Raw genomic sequence first — 19504 nt, 5'->3', positions numbered from 1 at the left:
TTGATGATTGCTTTGTAAAATTTATCATCCCTCCAAGCATGGTCACACATTCTAAACACTGCTACCCTGAGGACCGATGCAAAGGGTTGTGGAAGCGTTTTAAACCCAGGGTTTGCCCATTTGTTGTGCAAACATCCGCTCTCTGAACTCTGGATTGGTCACTTGCTCCAGGAGGTGCCTGACGGTGGTGATTTGGAAATAAGTTTCAGAGTCGCTTTAATGCCCAGGTGTATGAATCTAGGCCAAATAGTGGGTAATTTCAGAGTTATTTTGCTGATTGGACTTCTTTCAAATACAGATATGCCTCTCATCTCACTTAGCCCAAGTGGAAAGGGAGAGAAGACTAGAATCCAATTGCATGGTCTTGTCTCCAGACCTTGAGCTTATGGTAGGAGAGGAAAGAAATGTGTAGAGAATGGGGACAAGGGTCTAGAGACATTACACCCTCTCTCTCTCTCTCTCTCTCACACACACACACCACATGCACATGTATGCATATACACACACATGAACATATAATCCAATATACATTATACATACACATAAACACGCATGTTTTTATAATTAAGCAAATGAGATGTCTTCTTTTTCGTGGGGGAGACCCTAGTTAAAAACTAGGCAGATCAGATTCTGCCAGATAAATTGTGGAAAAGACACGTAATTCCCCCTTTACCACTCCTTTCCCCACAGGTGCAGATCTGGGTATGCTTATTTCCTTGAGATTTTTTAATCCTGTTCTCTGCTGTACAAGATATTCTTCCAAATCCTCAGATAATATGGTTTCTTCTGATGTTATAAAGCTCTGTGTGAAGATGTGCTCTATTTCTCAATGGTTTTGCTTTCTGTTTTTCCTTGGTCCGGAGGGACTTACCTGTGTCCAAGACCCTTGTGGTGCCTGGTTCCCTTTCTGTCTCCATTTTAGCAGAACCCGGCTTTCCACGAGCCTATACATCATTAGTAGCCACACTGAATGCACATGAACCATTCCTGAGACTGCCCTTTGGAAACATGTCAGCTACACTGAAGGGAGAAAGGAGTCAAGAGCACCGACTATCCTTTTTTATATTTTCAGCTGCATTTGATGGCAGCTCTCTCAGATGGTCTATTAACATTTCCAAGCTTGTCAGAGCATTTCTAGTTCAATAAAAGGGGAAGAACATGATTTTTTAAAAAATAAAGAAAAATTGAGCCCAAGAATGCCAGTGAATCTCCCCAAAGAAATCAACACTGGGTTGTCTAATGGCTCTGTGTTTGCCTCGCCTTCTAATTAGCTTGCTGCTCCAACCAAGGCATCCTTCTCCCCTGGGCCTCAGTTTCCTCATCTGTACAAATTGGGAGGTTAGATTGCTAATGTTTCTCTGAGCTGTATAAAATAAAATAAAATAAAATAAAATAAAATAAAATAAAATAAAATAAAGTAAAAGAAAATTAAGTAAAAGAAAATAAAATACATGGAACCTCCAGTGATTCAAATTTGAATTCAGATTAGCCTTTCTTGGCAGTGGTTCTGACTCATGGTGAGTTTGCCATCCACCAAGACCCTTGGGCAGTCATAGTGGACTCTGGAGCGGCCACGTGAGTGCTCACTTCCCTTAGAGGGGAAGGGGTAGAAATTCACACCAGGTATGCACGCTGGAGCATTTCCCATTAGGCTCCTTATCTCTTTACTATGGATTAGGGCTGCCGTGTGGAGTCCATCCAGTGGCTCATGGAGGTCAGTGCTGCTAATGGTAAGATTGCCTGCCAGATGCCAAAGGTTAGGCTTTCCAAAGACTAGAAACAGGCTGACAATACCTCTCTCTTTCTTAAGGGCAAATTGGGTTGTCACATGAGAGTTGGGGAAAAAGTCAAGGTTTTGATGCGGAATCGTGGCTTTTATTTAGCTGTGAGATCCTAGACAAGTTAACTAGTCTCTGAGCCTGCAGAAAAAACTAGTAACACTTTCTCAATGTCAAAGTAGTGACAATGCTGTGCAATTTATAGCAGCTCACATCAAAGCAAAAAGTGCCAGCCCTAGTCATACACACATCACCATTAGAGGGGAATAATGTACATACCTCATCCAGCCACATCAAAGAGTGTTAGTTTCCTTTCTGACTTGCCTTAATGACCCACTGGAAGCCTGACATCTTCATATTTATCTAAAATTTGAGAAATATTTGACATGTGTTTAGTTCTACCTCTTCCAACATAATATGTGTTTATTACCTGCCAGCAAGCTCATTAGGTACATTTTTGAAAAAGTCAGCTGTGGGCACTCTCCTTTTCAGTATATGTACTTTTCCTTCTAATTTCTATTACATTGATCATACATATTTTGATGTGCTAGCACTCTTTTGTAACTTTTTAAGAGATTCTTAAAGGATCAGCGAAGTTTTAAGAACAAAACACTGAGCACCTAGATGGTGTTCAACTATATTAGTAATTGCTAAGTTTCTTTTAAATCTCTCCTGCTTATTTATCAAACCATTTTCGAATGAGTGGTGGCCAACACTCTCTTTGATACCTGGGTGCTTCAGCATTCTGTTCCTAAGAGCGAGGAAGGACATGCTTTTATGTCACTGCAGTACAATTCAGGAAACTTAACACTGATATAATACTATGACCTCATCTGCAGCCCACACTCAAATTTTGCTGATGATCCCAATAAAATCACGCATAGCATTTCCCCCCGATGTTGATTCCAGGTCAAGACCACGCAGTGATCTATTGCTCCTCTGGATCTCTTTATTCACCTTTACCCCACAATGGACTCTCCTCAGTCTTTGCTTCTGTCTTCAGGGTTGTCCCAGAAGTAGAGGCTGAAACAGAGATTCAAATGCAGGTAGATATTTGGGAGGCAATACTAAGCAGTATGACTCGGAGGTGGGAGTGGAACAAGGAAGGGAAGGAAGCTGATATGACTGCGATCTCAAGCAAGTAACCAGCCTGGGCAACTGAGCCCCATATTCCAAAGTGGTGCCCTGGCAGACAGTGCAGAAAGGTGTCCCCAGGTTATCCCCTTCAGGAGATGAGAAAGTGGAAATTCTCGTCCTACTGGTCCAGGGGTGTTGGCCTCTCCAGCACTTCTAGCTGGCCCCCTGGAGTGGTCCAGCTGCAAGCACTGGAAAGGTGAGTGCCGAGGACATTGTGGGGAGGGCGCACTGACAGCGCACAGACTGTCTGCTGCATTTACACTGACATTTTTGAAGTGCACAGGCCAGTTTTGTAGAATGTTCCTCGAGTTAGGGTTGGCCTTCTTGTTTTGTCTTGTTTAAATTCAGGAGTCCTCTCTGCACCTCGTATCAGAAGGCAAAGAATGCAGTGTGTCCTGTAATGGGTGATGTTAACTTTGATCACTTGGTTAAGGTTATACCTGTCAGCTTTCTCCACTGTAGAGGAATCTGTTTAATAAATAAATAGTCTCTGATAAATAAATACTTTGAGGGGTGCCTGGGTGGCTCAGTTGGTTAAGCATCTGACTCTTGATTTCAGCTCAGGTCATGATCTTGAAGTCTGTGACTTTGAGCCCCACGTTGGGCTCTGTGCTGGCAGTGTGGAACTTGCTTGGGATTCTCTCTCCTTCTCTCTCTGCCCCTCCCCTACTCTCTCTCTCTCTCAAATACATAAACTTTGTATTAAAAAAAGAAATACTTTGAGACTGTGTACATACCCTTTCTCCAATAAACTCCTACTCAGCGCTATTAACCTAGGTGGTAGTTTATAAAATATGGCCCTAAACTCTGAGAGAATTCTCGCATTCAGAGTTGGGGTCCATGTCCTTTCCTCTTGACTTGGAACGAGGCTGTGATCAGCCTTAAAGGTCATACCACTTCTGCCTTGTCCTCTTGGGCTGTTGGCCTCAGAAAAAGGGAGGTGCCCTGTGGGAAGCGTGGCCCCTAAGATGGCCATGCTGCGGAGGCTGCGCGGAGGCAGTCAAGTCAACAGTTGAGCTGCTGGCCAACAGCCAGCACCAGCCTCCACCATGGGAAGCGAGCACCTTGGATGCTCCAGCCCAGGGGAAGCTTCATCTGACACCTGACTGCAACCACACGAGTGACTACAAGCAAGGACTGCAGACAAGCGCCTCTTGACTTCCTGATCCGCAAAATCATGAGCCAGATAGAATGGTCGGGTGAGCCCCTGAGGTTTGGGATAACGGCTCTGCAGCAGTAGCGACTGGTGCAACATCCATTGATGATTCTTGGCCTGAGTCAGTTAGTGCCTCGGTGGCGCTGACGGGCAGCTCCAGTGCTCTCGTTCTAATTGTATTACTCTCGCTGATACATCCTTCTTACTGCTGGCTTCCTCAAATCCTTCAAGGATTGCTTCTGCTTATCTTATCATTTCTCCAGGAAAAAAAAAAAAAAAAAAGCCCTCTTGAGCTGAGACCAAAATAAGAAATGGGAATCTATTTCTTATTAATCACTGACAAATAGTCTAGGGGCTACAGTGTCAGTTTCTTACAACGACATGACATTTTTGTTCTTCCCTTTGCTAAGAATGAATTGTAGATCTGCATCAGAAAACATAAAAGATCCTAGCAGAGCAATTTTTTTTCTCATCACGCCGTACTTACTTTGTCATATCAAATTCATGTCCTTTTTCTCCATGGAAAAGAAGTTCTCTCTAAAATAGCGCTTTCGAAGCACTGCGACCATGGAGAGAGCGCTAGATAGGCCTGCCCCTCCTCCTCCCCCACCGTTCCCACTGTGCGTCTGCTGCCCTAAGACACAGAGGCCGCCAGATGCAGCCTGACTGTGTCCTTTTCATGATGTGCGGCGGGCTATCTTTAGACGGGGCTGGCATGTGAAAGTGACCCCAAGTTAGGCTCCTTCAGTGAATCAGGCGGGAGGATGTGTGGAGATAAAAGAGAAGGATTGGATGTTCAGAATCTCTTAGGAACACAAGCGAAAATAACAAATCTGGGTCTTAAAATAGCCAATGGGCTAAAATCACTGAAGAATCTCGAGGGGCGGGGGATATTTATCAGCTGGGAGAGGAGCGTGCGTATTATTTGGAGCAAACTAAGCACCGTCTTCAGACTCTTCGCGTGCAAAAGCCAGGCTTCTGCAGAGCGGATACTTTTGGGCCTTAACTCCAGTAGGCAGATTTAAGGACCTACGTATTTAAGGACCTACTCCGTTCATTTTGGGGAGACAAAACATACACAAATATGTTGCCTTTTCCCTCTTTCTTTGCCTCTCTCTCCTCCACTCTCTGCCTTGAGCCAACCACTTACCCTTCCCATACCCTAGTTTCTTCATCAGTAAAATGGCTGTGCTGGTGGTGCCTCCTTCGTGACATTGATTTGAGGAGACGCCTAATCCTAATTCTGTGCCTGGAGCCTGACTGCCACAGGGTACACACTCCAGAGAGGCCAGCGCCTTATTTGTGGCTTCCTCCTGTTTTTACCTGGCTTCTCCCTCTCTGCCCGGGGATTAGGCACATACCTTCTAGGATCCAGAGCGCCTGGGTCCAAATCCTGCCTCTGGTGATGCTAGTGCTGCGGCCCAGGGCAAGTTGCCCATGTCTCTCTGTGCCTCACTTATCTTGTCTGGACAACGGGGTGATAACAGCATCGACCTCAGGGGGGCGTTGTAAGGATTATATGAGTTTACACCTGTAAAACATCCCTAGGCAGCACCACAGCCTTGACTCAAGGTGTGGGTAATATTATTACTCTTTCTTTATCATCATCATCATCATCATCATCATCATCATCATCATCTTTTTTGTAAAATATAGGGTCCTGGGGAGCTGAAAGGGTAATCTCATCCACTCTTCCTAAGCCTAAGGGAGAGTTGAGGTGTTTTTACTTAGGAGAGAGGTGGTATGGAGTAGTAACCCGGAGCGGGCATCCTGACACTTCCTGTCAATTTCTGCTCCAATGTCAGCACCTCCTCCGAGATGCCTTCCCTGCTCACATAGCACTCTCTGTGGTATGAGATTTCCCCCGTGTATTTGACCTTTGTTTACAGTTTCTGTCTCCCTACTAGAATTCGGCTCCCCAAGAGCAGCCCCTTGGTCCATCACGTTCCTGGCACTTGCAACAGGTCTGGTCACCCAGAGGCCGTTGACAGACACATGATCATTTAATGACTGGAGACATGAATAAGTGAAAAGTAGAAAGCTCACTGTCATGGAAAGGACACTTCACTTTTTTTTTTTTTTAAGTTTATTTATTTAAGTTATTTCTACATGTCATGTAGGGCTCAAACACACAGCCCTGAGATCAAGAGTCACATGCTCCTCCAACTGAGCCAACCAGGCCCCCAAAGGACACTTCTCTCTTTTTTATTAGTTTTTTTACATTTAAAAAATTTTTTTAACATCTATTTATTATTGAGAGACAGAGAGAGACAGAGCATGAACAAGCGAGGGGAAGAGAGAGGAGGAGAATCCAAAACAGTCTCTAGGCTCTGAGCTGTTAGCACAGAGCTGGACGCGGGGCTCGAACCCACAAACCGGGAGATCGTGACCTAAGCCGAACTCAGATGTTTAACCGACTGAGCCACCCAGGCGCCCCTCTTTAAAAAAAAAAAAAAAGTTCCTTTATTTTGGAGAGAGAGAGAGTGCTCGAGAGGAGGGGAGGGCCAGAGGGAGAGGGAGACCAAGGGTCCTAAGTGGGTTCTGTGGTGTCAGCAGAGAGCTCGATGAGGGGCTCAAACTCCAGAACTGTGAGATCGTGACCGGAGCTAAGGTGGTCACTTAACCGACTGAGCCAGCCAGGTGCCCCCCTAGAACACTTCTAATGTTTGTCTAACATGACTGGATTGTAAAATTCTTCCAGGAAAGTATGGAGTCTTATTGCTGCAGGGAATTTCGGGATCCTTCCTCTGAGGGCGTGGCTAGTTCTGTGAAAACGTGCTGCACTGAGCATGACAGGTTTTCACTCAACCTACCCTTGTAACCGAACATAACATGCAAGTCCACACGCTCTGCTTACCGTGGGGCCTAAGCCCCTGCACTCCATTAGCAGTCTCCCCTCAGAGATTTGTCCCCTGCTCCCGGGACCTTGTCAGAGAGAGTCCCTGACTTTCCAGAATGGCACAAATTCTCTTCCATTTTCCTTCTCTCCCTGAGTTGCTCACCTTGTGAGTTCTGTTCCCACCCCTCCTCGTCTAAGAGTTCTAGCAGCCACACCTTCCCGTCGGAATGTGTCACTGATGTGCTGGGACCATCGCCACCCGATCAGAAAGGCCCACCGGCAGCAAGGTGTTCTGGGTAGATATCAGATGACATGCATCGTGGTCCCTGCCTGTCCTGTCTCCGTGCTCGCTCCAGGCTCACACGTCCTTGCCCTGCTCTGTTGTCCCAGGGTCCCACTGAGCGGGACAAACACTTGGATTTGGATGCCCTAAAGGTCAGCCCCCAAACTGAGACCCAAATCAAAGTGTTTCCTTGAAGCCTCACTGCCTCTGTCCATCTTCGTGCGCAGCCTCCCCCGCCTCGGCAGACAGGGGTACCAACCCCGCAAGGCTTGGCTTTCCCGCCAGCTTCCTGCTCTACCAGGGAGCCTCTGGAGGGCAGGGGCCTTACCTACCTGTGTTTGGCGCTCGGCCAGCCCTTGACGAATGTTTGTTGAATGCACAACTGAGTACATGAGTGCAGGTTTTCTGTGTTCTAGAAACAAACCGACAAAACACTGCCTTTTGAGTTTGCAATCTTTATAATAGGAATGGCACCTAATGACGTCAAAGTGCTCGTTTTTGTCAGGCATCATGTTTAAGTGCTTTAAACCCATTAGCTCACTTAATCATCATAACAAGCTTAGAAGGTAGGTCTCTCTCTCTTTTTTTTAATTTTTAAATGTTTATTTTTGAGAGAGAGAGAGAGAGAGAGAGAGAGAGAGAGCGCATGAGCAGGGGAGGGGGAGAGAGAGAGGGAGACACACAATTGGAAGCAGGCTCCAGGCTCCGAGCTGTCAGCACAGAGCCCGATGTGGGGCTCAAACTCATGAACCATGAGATCATGACCTGAGCCAAAGTCGATACTTATCCAACTGAGCCACCCAGGTGCCCTGGAGGTATGTCTCTTATAATCCTATTTTAAAGATGGGAAAATAGAAGCAAAGAAAGGCAAACTTGGTTCCCCAAGGTCACATATCTGGTGAGGGGCAGAGCTGGGATTTGAACTATGGCAGCCTGCTTCCAGAACCTCAGCTCTTAGCTGCTGCAGGAAGCTTCCTTTTGGAGGAGCCCCAGAGGGAAAGACTTAACCAAATGTAGCAACCACAGGGCACATTTCGCCGTCCTTCAAACCTGCCTACAATTGCTAGTTTTATTCTTTCGCCTGTTTGATCCACAGTCATGGGAACCACAGGGCTGCACTCTCTCTCCTCTTGCTCTGATCTCCTTATTTCCCGTTCTGATTTCAGCAGGCTCCTCGGACATCCCAACAGAGCTAGAGACGTCCTTCTCTGGCCTCCCACAGCACTGTGCTCGTAGAGTACATTTGCTGTGGGTCTGTGTCTAGATAATTACTTGTTTCCCAGCACACTGCCATGTCTGGGTGACAGGAGTCATCCACCCCTGGGATGTGTGTGCTCCTTCTGTTCAAGGTCTTCAATTTCCCGTGTCGTTTCTTAGGTACCAAGCACAGCGCCTGATGCCTATAAACATGCTCTCAGGGTGGGCACTGAATGGAGTTGTTGATAACCGGGGCCCTTTTCTTACAGTTTTTACATTGATTTATTTATTTCTAAGTAGGCTTCATGCCCAGCATGGAGCCCCAGCCCAGGGCTTCAACTCCTGACCCTGAGATCAAGACCTGGGCTGAGATCAAGAGTCGGACGCTTAACCAACTGAGCCAGGTGCCACCAGCGTTGTTCGTAAGAGCAGATGCGGGTTGGCTAATGTCTTCTGCTTTCTGGAGCACTGGACAGATTGTTTTGTCCTTGAGTCTTCTCCGCCTGGACTCACCGTGCTTGAAATATTGTCATTATTGAGGCATCCTTGCGAAATGAGGATTTCTTCCTGCAGGTATCCTTGGCGAAACAAAATATGTTTGTGGGAAGCGTAGTGTCTTAAATCTCTCAAACGTTTGTGTGACTTGGAGGCATGCGTGCCGTCTGTGCCTGGAGCTCTGGGGACACGGGGAGAAAGGACGGGAAGCCGGGAAGGGACGTGGGTGTTGCTAAAGCGTGCGTCCCTTCGTTTCCAATTTCGCCAGGAGTCAGCCTCCATATATATCTCTTTTAGCACTTCTAAGTAGCAACACAAGTCTTCCAGATGGCTGTGGAATTACTTGTAAGGCAGCCCGCAGATTCTTCTTGAGAAAAGAAAATTCTCATTAAAAGTGAATGAAAGCGTGAATTTTCAACATGTCCATTTGAAACTCTAAGAATTTCTAAGCGAGTTAGACTTCTGTGAAATGAGGCACACTCAAAGCCCTTTAAAGCTCCGAAAGTCGATCCCAGCCAGCACGCCGTTCCGCTCGGTGTGGGCCCTACTGGGGGTGCTGGAGAGGCAGTCATGAAGGAGACGGGGTCCCTGAGCCCCAACAACTTGCAGTGGCCTCCAAAGACCATCAGCCGCTTCCGGTATTTCTGAGTCGGCACCAATGTCTTCTTATGTTTAGCCATGATCACGTGCAGAGGAACAGAGACACCATTTCTTTGCTGTTGCCAGGGATCAAATTATCTGTATCATCTCACTGGAAGGCATTTCATTATTCCATTAGACATAAGGATGGAGAAGTGGACAGGGAGAACTGCATCTTGCCCAACTTGACATTCACAAGGAGAGCATGGCAGATTTTCTTGGTGGTGACAGCGTTTGTAGAGCTCAGATACAAGATGCCACATGTTTGTGGCTTATGTAACAGATATTCTGGTACAGAGTCCCGTAGGCTGCCCTGGGGGGTCACCTGAAGACAGTCTCCCTCCACACTGATGACATCGTAAGTCTGTGACTATGGAAGGGGGCTCTGTCTGTGTGCAGGACAGGTCAGAGTCAAGCTTAAAGCCCAGGAACAGCCCTCAAGCAGGGATTGAGGACATCCGGTAGGTGCAGACTGTGCTTGCTCGCCTCTGGGCAGCCCGCTTCTCGGCTGACCTTCACGGTCTCCCAGAGGGTCCCCTGTAGGACCGGGCCCTGTCACTCACAGCAGTGACTCGCTCATTAACACTGACTTCATCGGCTTTCCTACGGGTGCCGTTTCCTCTTCTCTCTTCGAGGAACCATCTTCCATATTTTGAGGAATCGTCTTCCAAAATAAGGTACCGGTACCAAATTCCCATCTCAGGGTCGGCTTCTGGGGCAGTGCAAACCGAAGACTGCTGCAGAATACTGAGGAGTTCTAAAAATGCCTGTGGCCGGTGGGGGTGGCTTTGAAGGCGATGCTTCATTAGAACAAGGGACCGAGGGCAAAGCCACTGGTGGCCCTGGGATAACAACCCTCACACCTGACACAGGGGTGACCCTTGTAGGCACCCTTGGTAGTCATAGCTTGTATAAAGAGCTGCAGTGTCTCCACCTAAACCCTCTGCTTGGATCGCACGCAGGCACTCTGCAGGCAACACGGTCAGTTCTCCTGACCCTCAAAGTTATCTGCCCTGCCAGTCTCTCTCTGTCTCCTCCCCTTCTCACGTCTGTGGCATGACGTAAAGAACTGTCAGCACTAAAGAATCAAGGGTTGGGGCACTGGTGTGGCTCAGTCGGTTAAGTGTCCAAATCAGGCTCAGGTCATGATCTCACGGTCTGTGAGTCCGAGCCCCATGTCCGGCTCTGTGCTGACAGCTCGGAGCCTGGAGCCTGCTTCGGATTCTGTGTCTCCCTCTCTCTCTGCCCCTCCCTGGCTTGTTCATTCTCTCTCTCTCTCTCTCAAAAATAAATAAATAAACAAAAAAACACTTAAAAAAAAAAGGATCAAGGGTCAACTGTTTTTACTCACTGGTGTATCCTCAGAAGATACACAGTGCCTGGCATATAGTATGTGCTCAATTATTACTTGTTGCTCCTTTCTGGAACATTGGATGCCCCACGGACAGCATCTCACATGTCCCTCTCTGACTTCCTTTAACACAGAGCATTGGCCAGGGGTGCAGTAAGCCATTGCTCCAGTTAGACACATTTCCTCCAGGCCAGAGCTTCTCAAAGTTTTGGAGTGTTTAAGATTCAGCTAGAGAGCTTGTTACAACCTAAATCTCTGGGCCCTGGGCCAAGAGATTCTGATTCTGGTGTGCACCCTGAGAGTTTGCATTTCTAGTAAGCGCCCATGGGATGCTGGCGACCACACTTTGACAACTGCTGCTCTAGTTTCCTGCCCTGACCTCAGCTGTTCCGTCACGTATCGGAAGCTGAATCGTTATGAGGGTGACATTCACTGCTTACAGCCATTAGGGTCTGGGACCAGCCACCTGTTCACACCAGCTGTGCCAGGGCCTTTCTGCACCCAAGTGCCCATGTGGGATCCCGGGAGAACCGAGTGGACTTCGATGGGCAGAGGTGCACTTACATGGGTTTTAGAGCCCGATTGCTGTGTGATTGTATTCGTTTGCCAGGGGGGCTGTAACCAAATACCACCAATGATTACATTCTGATCTTTCTGAGGTTCAGTTAGGATACCATGTTAATATCAGCTGACATGTGCTTCATGTTTTCCTTTCCAGGGTTCTTACCTCATTTCAGCCTCATGTTAATTCTGGATGGCGGGGTGGGTGGTGGTGGTGGTGGTGGTTTTGTCTGAGTATGGAAGAAGCAGTAGTAAGGAGGCAGTACACCCAGTGAGTGGCTAAGGCCATGAGCCCATCTTCTCAGCTGTGTCTTTCCCGGAACTGGGGTTATTGGTCCATCCTTGCCTCGGAAACCTGTCTTTTACTTACCTCTGGTTCTCTCCAGAGAGAACTATTTCCTTCAGAAGGTATTTTGATGTGCCGTCTGATACCAAGGGCACCTCTCTGGGGCTGAATTTTAAGAGGATGAATTCTACTATGGCCCCCTAAAGTGTCCAATTCCCTTTAGGTAAGACTTTTAGAATTTGGTACCCAAAGGGCCCGGAGAATCCCCTTGTCCCATCTGGACACTCAGCAGTTCTCTCCCAGCTGCAGTGGGTCCCTGAGACTCGTGTGGCATTGTGCCAGGCTGGTGCAATTGTGTGGCTGCTGAGAGCTCCAAGGTCTATGCTCTGGGTGAGTCCAGTGGAATGACCCTTGTGTGCAAACCCAGTGCTCCCTCCTTGCCCCATACATGCATCAGGTGGGACCCACTGTGCTGCTGAATCTGCCCCTGACACTGCTTCTGTCACTTCCTCTACTTTCCCTTCCTCCGTTACCTCTGTCACCACCACAGTGTGGGTCACCATCATGACTCACTGTGAAATAACCTCTTAGCTGATCTCTCCAGCCTGTCGTCTAATCCATCGTGTGCCCTGCTGGCAAAAGCGACTTATAAAATGCAGACCTGTCCTTGATCATTCCTGTGTTTAAACCCTTCACAGACTCTGTATCGGGTATCTATTTCTATGCAACAAATGATTATAAACATAGTGGCATAAATCAACATGAGTGTATTATCTCATGGTTTATGTGGGTTAGGAATCCGGGCACAGCTTAGCTGGAGACCCACCTGCTTCAAGGTCTCTCCTAAATCAGGGTTTGGGTCTCAGGTGAAAGCTGGACTAGAGAAAGATCCACTCCGATTTTAGTCAAATTGTTGGCAGCATTCCGTTCTTACAGCGTTGTTTGACTGAGGGCCTCTGTTCCTTCCTGATTCTTGGCCAGAATCAGTTCTCAGTTCTTTACCAGATGGACCTTTCCCCCATGGCCTCTTATCTCATCAAAGGCAGCAAGGAACAGAGTCTTCTAGCAAGAGGAGAGTCACAATTTTAAATATATCCGAGTCACGAAAGTGACATCTCATCACCTTTGCTGTATTCTGTTGGTTAGAAAAAAGTTGTTAGGCCACCACACTCAAGAGGATGGGCACCTGGGTGGCTCTGTCGGTGAGGCATCCGACTTTGGCTCAGGTCATGATCTCACAGTTTGTGAGTTCAATCCCCACATCGGGCTCTGTGCTGACAGCTCGGAGCCAGGAACCTGCTTCAGATTCTCCGTCTCCCTCCCTCTGCCCCTCCCCCGCTCGTGCCCGTGCTCACTCTCTGTATCTCTCTCTCTCTCAAAAATAAATAAACTTTAAGACAAAGAGAGGCGGTCACACAAGGCTATGAATACCAAGAAGTGGGACTCATGTAGTCCGTCCTACAATGTGTCCAACATAAGCTCCTGTGTAATAATGCCAAAACCCTCCACTGGGGCAGGAGACCTCAGTGATTACTCAGAGCAGTGACTATGCCATCAGACGGAATTAAGTTAGGGTTCTGGGTTGACCACTTGCTATGGGACTTTGGGAAGGTTTTCAACTTTCTGGGCATCTGTTCGCTCACCTGTAAAGTGGGGATAGTAATACTACTTACCTTAAAGGGCAGTAATGATAAAGGGAGATATTAAAATTCATACATGACCCAATCAAGGATAAGAGCCAAATGATGTGAGGCATTATTTTTTATCCATAGAAGACTCTCAATAATATATGTTACTCTTCCCTGCCAGACTTATATTTATATGTTTTTTCCTTCTCCCATATTCCCTTAGGCTCTGGCCCTGATGAGTTCTAGGACATTTCCCTAATGTGCTGAGCTCTTTGACTGGCAGCATCCTTCTATACTTTTCTCACGGACCAGACTGTCACCCCCACTTCCTTCTCCCTCCTCCAGGAATCATCTGAGACATCATCTGTCTTGTGAAGCCTTCTATGGCCTCAGGATATCCCCACCCCCACACCGGCTGTGGTCCCACAGCTACCTCTACTTTGACTGTCTGTTTGGATGCCTGTTTTCTCCGTTGGATTCCGGGCAGCAGGTACTGTGTCTTTCCTTTTTGAGTTCTAGCCGAGAGTCTGGAACCTGTAGGTACTCCCTTTGTGTTTTGGGAAACACTTTTTTTTTTATGGTAAAAAGCATCTTATAGACATGATGTTGGTGAGGTAAGTAGGGTGATTGGCATGACTGAGATTCTGAGAAATTAGATGATTTTCCCAAGATCACATGGCGAACAAATGCCAGAGCTAGAGGCAAACCCAGATCTGTTGATTCCATGTAGAGTGCCGTTTTGGGAACAAGAAGGTGCCAGGGGGCGAGGGGGCATGACATATAACACTTCTCTAAACCTGTTTTGTGGGAATAACACATTTTGTAAAACAAGAGAACTCTCAGAAAGCTCAAGGCCTGCTTTGTAATTGGCCAGTGAGTTGCCTGGCTATTTGGAATAACAAGCAGATGACCTTGTGCCCGGACCATCTGTACTGTTCTGGGGAGTTCTAAGGGAGTCTGTCTGCTGAGGCAGACACAGCTCATGAAAATGGTCAGATTTCCTCTGAATGGCTCAATTATTTCAGTTCTCTGTTGACTAGGAATCCATAATAAACCTGGAGAGACAGAGAAAGGAAAGCAGCTAAGCAGCCCGCCGAACAGCCCGCAAGCAGAATAGCTCAAGTTCATGAGAGATTTTTTTTTTAATGCAATTAATAAAACTCTTTAATCAGTTAAAATAGTTACCTCATGAATGCTTCAGTTGATGAAAGTAATTTCACATGGTTTAGGGCTTGACGTTTTTCTTTTTTGCCAAATATCACTGGTTTTTAAATGTCAGTTCATTTAAATTTTTCTTTGTTCTGTTTTTCTTATTTCCTAAGTAACACCGGGGGTACCTTAATGGAACTTTATAAGAAACAAACAAGAGGCAAAACCACATGTCACAATCCCCGGTAAATCAGACTGTCTTTATTTGTCTTTGCTGCTGTTTAGTGTCCGTGGTGTCCATCTATCACTTTTACATTTTTGTCATTCCAATGTTGGCATCATTTCATACACAAAATCTTCCAGAAAAAAAATCTGGTAGCGTTCAGGCCTTTGAAAAGAGGTTTGGTGGTCAACAGTGGTCACACCAACACATTCAATGACTTGGTATATTATACCATGGGACTTCATACCCTTAACTGGCATGCGTAGTTCTTTGTAGGCTGAGAACTGATGGGTGTGGAAGCCAACAAGAGGTCTAAACATAAATGGAGTCAGTACCACTGGTAAGCACATTCGTCCCAATCACCGCCATTTGTGGAGTTATAAAATGAGCCGTGTACCCTATGTGAATTATCGCATCCAGTCCTCACAACAGCTTATTAAAGCAGTTCTAGCATCATCACCATTTTTACAGATGAGGAAACTGAGGCTCGCCTATGGTAAGTAACTTTACCAAGGCTATTTACAGCTTACTAGAGCCGGACTTAGAGAAGCTTGGTCTGACCCAAAACCTCAGTGTGTGTCTAATAATCTGCCTCTACCACCACCCCCACCCCCATCACCACGGTTGCCATTCTCACATCAAATTTCCCTATCCACTGAAATCATTCAGTATTGAGCTATTGATCACCTGCTATGTGCCAGAAAGTCCTCATGGTAGTTATGGCCCCTTTTGTCTGGAGTTGTCACTTCTTGTCACTCCCTTAGGAAATTAGTCACTGGAACTTTTATATGACAGCTCCTTTTTCCTGTGAATTACCATCACCTGCCCTCACCACGGGTGGACGGGCTTTGGAGGAGAAAGGGGGTCACTCTGAATATTGAGGAGTTGATGGTGCCTGAAGGACTAGAGATTCTGACAAAATGTAAAGGTATTCTCAGTTTTCTGGGGGAAAAAAATAATAACTCAGCTTGTGCAACTGGAGATCTTCTTGGGCCTAGGACTACAGATACATGGCTAACAGCTGTGCACCCTTGGGACTCAGTCTGTCTTCCTCTGAGGCTCCATATCCTTGTCTTTAAAATGGAGGCAATGCTCATACTTATGAAGTAAGGATCAAATTATATATTTAATGTAGAGTGGTGAAAACATCAATTTTACATCAAGTACTTCTTGTCTATCTTAGAGGCCAAAAAACTACAGCCTGAGAGACAAATCCATCCTCCTTGTTTTAGTAAATACGTTTTATTGGAACACCACTACACCCACTCCTTGTGAATTGCTTATGGCCACTTTCTGTCTACAGTGGCAGAGTTCAGTTGTTGCCCACAAAGCCAGAAATACTTGCTATCTGACTCTTTGTGGGAAAAGTTGCCAATCTCTGCTTTATATGTTCAAGTTTTGTCAGCTAATTTACAGGGAGCTCATTTCTTATGGAAGCAATAACATGAGTAGAGTAACACATTTTGAGATAAGTGATTCTGATTCATCTCAGCCCTGGTCAATTAGTTTAACAGAGTTGTGATTGAAGACCTAATCCTGTACTTAGCACTGAGGCTTTGGTTCGGCAGAGACCTTGGAGACTGTATGTCTCATGGCGAATCAGGAGGGTCCTTGAGACAGATCTGAGTTTAGAAACCAAGGCTGTGTCCAATTTTCTTTGTGACTTGGGGGACGTCACTCTCCTCTCTTGTTCTGTTATCTGGAAACACAGGTAATGATGCCTGAGGGTTTTTTGCAAGTTTAGGGATTTATGTAAGAATCTAGAACATTCCTGGAGCATAGCTGGCATCTGGTAAGTGGTCTGTAATTATAATGATGATTCTCCCCATCTTGGACTGAATAAAGGCTTTGGGAAGCCATGTGAAAGCATTCGGCCCTTACAGAAAGCTCATAGGGGAGTGAGAAACTCCTGATCATAGGCAAAGGAGGAGAGACCGGGAACATCCCAAAGAATGAAGTTACAGAGACCTTTTCTTTGAACCAGGAGGCCTTGGAAGGGTTGAATCTAGCAACACAGAAGTCTTCAGTGAGCTCACCTGGCTGCACAAGACTCACAATGGAGGGTGATCTGGGAGCAAAGGCTCCTGTTCAGGTCCGGATGGGGACAAGAGGAAGGGTAGATACATGTCTGCCTTTGTAATTGACATAGCTGTAAGAGATGTTTGCTTCTGTGAACTGGAGTGGTGAGCAGTGAGATCCCAATCAGTGTGCATGCGTTCATTCCACATATATTTAGTGAGCGCCTTCCACGCGATAGATACTTTGCTGGGCACCTTACAAACGGCAGTGGACGAGGTTTCCATGATCTGTATATTCATGGGATGAACTTTCCGCGGGTGGGATACACATAAAGGAGCCATTACAAGTGAGGAGTGCCCTGAAGGAAAAGTGCACAGGTGATGAAGGCCTGTGACCCAGGGCCCTGATCTTATTCAGGGATTTGAGGAGGGCCGCACACCTTGAGGAAGAAAGTGCTAAGGTAAGATGAAAAGCCCAGCAGGAGTCACCCAGGTGAGTCAGTGGGCATGAGCATCCTTTACAGACTCAGGGCATATGCAACATCAAAGAGAAGCTTGCAAGAGGTTGAGTTGAAAGAAACCCTCACCGAGAAGAAATGTATGTGTATGAGCCTATCCATATCCGTTTATTTTCAAGACTTGGAAACAGAGATGTATTTTCACTGTAAAAGACCTCATTTTTTGCACCCTGAAATGTTCCAGTTTGTCCAATTTACATAACAAGGCATGTTTTCCGATACATTGCAAAACATATATTAATTGAAAAGGTTAATGTTGAAAAGGATTAATTTCTTCTTCCTTAGCAACACCGACCTAATTAAATCTTTCCAGAAGCAGATGGACAATTCTGCCCTCCAAATCGAGATATTTATGTAAATATCACTGAGCTAATTGATACTCAGCTGAATCAAAGGAAGGTAAACAATGTGCTTTCATGTTGTCAACAGTTGTGAGTTTGATTTACGGCATTAATGACTTCCTAGAATGAGCTATTATCTAGAGTAAAAGAGATTCTGGGATCTAATTTATTTTCTTGATTATTAGAAGTCACATTGAGAGTGAGCCCTGTTTACAGGAAGTATCTGAGTTAGAAAACGGGAACTTTGCCCAGGTCCCCTTGTTCCAGAGGCGAGAGCCTCTATGGAGGGGCCGTGGTCCTGAATGAGCGTTCAGCGTATTGAACACAGGGGTTACATGAGGAGACCTCCTGTCATTAAATAGTGACTCTGGTGGGTCAAGACCACATGGGCTGGGGAAGAGCTCGGACTGAGATTCCAGAGTTCTAAGCCCTGTGCTTGGCTTTTCCACCCTTAGCTATGTTTTTGGTGGGTTGCGACCTCTCAGTTCTCACTTGTCTCATATAAATGGGAGGACCAGCACCTGTTGGTTCACACTCAGGACTATGTACATGGAAGTTATTATTACAGAGCTGTTAATATTAGTATTTTGTTCCGTCTCTTCTCCAGGCCATGCCAGCCTGCAGGTACAATGGTCACTCCATCCTCCCAGCCTCACTGACCAGTGATCTTAGATCCTGAAATCTTTCCCTTCTTCAGGCCTTCTGGAATTCTCTTCCCCTTGCTCCAGGCATGGCTGGCTCCTTTTCAATAATTCAGGGCTCATCTTAAATGTCTCCTCTCAGAAAATTCTTCTTAATTCAAACTGAGTGGATGTTCTTCCCTATTTTTTCTCCATTTCCACATCTCGGTTTACTTTCATGTAACGTGGCATCATTTGTGGTGAAATTACTTATTTCTTTGCTTTCTCGGTTAATGCCTGTCTCTCCTATTAGTCTGTAAATTTATTTTTAGATTTCCCTCCTCACTCCCTTCTCCCCTGATCACGGCTCAGCTGGGATTTCACCCTCGGAGGGGGAAGTCTCCATACTCTGAGCATCCTCTGGGGGCTGACTACATCCTATTCCCATCTCTGTTCCTTCCTCTGCGCTAGACTAAGCAGTTGTGTAGGATAGGGGTTTTAAGCACGCAATTTTGGGTTCCGATATCTCTCTGTCTCAGTTTCCTCATGTATAGAATAGAAATAAACATAACACCTTCTTTATGGGGGTACACACATGCTTAAAATTGTTCCAGGCACATAAGAAGCCATCAGTAAATGTTGCCCATTATTGCTATTGTTGCTAGGATTTTTTTTTTTCTCTGTTTAGGGAGAGTGCTTGAGAAACCTGTCTTTCTCATTTCTGCAGAACTGTCCATGCTGTGCTCCTGTTCCCTTCCCCCACAGTCCAGCCAACCTGCCCTTTGCTTCTTTAAAACTGTCAGACCTAGATGGGATTGGCTACACCCATTTGGGACACGGGTCTCAAGTGGACCCGACGATCTCTTTAGGCAGCCAAGTGCGTTTGTGAAACAGACGGGAGCTGTCTAGTATCAAATTAAGATAAAATCTCTGGGTTCCATGAACTCCGTTTGCTATATCTGTTCTTCTTTGCCTAGGAACACCCATTCCTCAATTTTTCTGTCATCTTTTTTTGTGTTTCTACCTGTAGACCGACTCCCCCCCCCCCCCCCCCCTTAATTGGCCTTCTCTGCCTCTGATCTGCCTGAAGATGCTGCAGAAAGACAAGGAAACTCTTTGTTCCCCTCATTGTCAATGTTCAGAGGGAACTGCGGAGAATTCTAAGTCCTTTTCTTGGCCTGATGTCACTGCGACCCTGCTGGCATTGAGGAGGCCCACTTGAGGGCACCGGGCTGGAGTCCAGAAAGGGGAAATGTGATTCATGCTGAATATCAGCTATGAGTGT

At 46.3% G+C, this 19504-nt stretch overlaps 1 protein-coding gene across 1 annotated transcript in view; it reads left to right on the top strand.

Moving 5' to 3' along the window:
* The window catches only part of LOC125156220 (uncharacterized), a 433033-nt gene that overhangs the window by 105911 nt on the left and 307618 nt on the right, over nucleotides 1-19504 (top strand). The window contains exon 3 of the mRNA XM_047841975.1: nucleotides 13696-13840. Within this exon, the coding sequence (XP_047697931.1) occupies nucleotides 13696-13840 (145 nt within the window). The remainder of the gene's footprint in view (nucleotides 1-13695; nucleotides 13841-19504) is intronic.

Source organism: Prionailurus viverrinus, chromosome F2 (assembly GCF_022837055.1).
Source record: "Prionailurus viverrinus isolate Anna chromosome F2, UM_Priviv_1.0, whole genome shotgun sequence".
Lineage (NCBI taxonomy): Eukaryota > Metazoa > Chordata > Mammalia > Carnivora > Felidae > Prionailurus > Prionailurus viverrinus.
The sequence above is the reverse complement of the archived record's forward strand: the minus strand, read 5'-3'. Positions and strand labels throughout refer to the sequence as shown.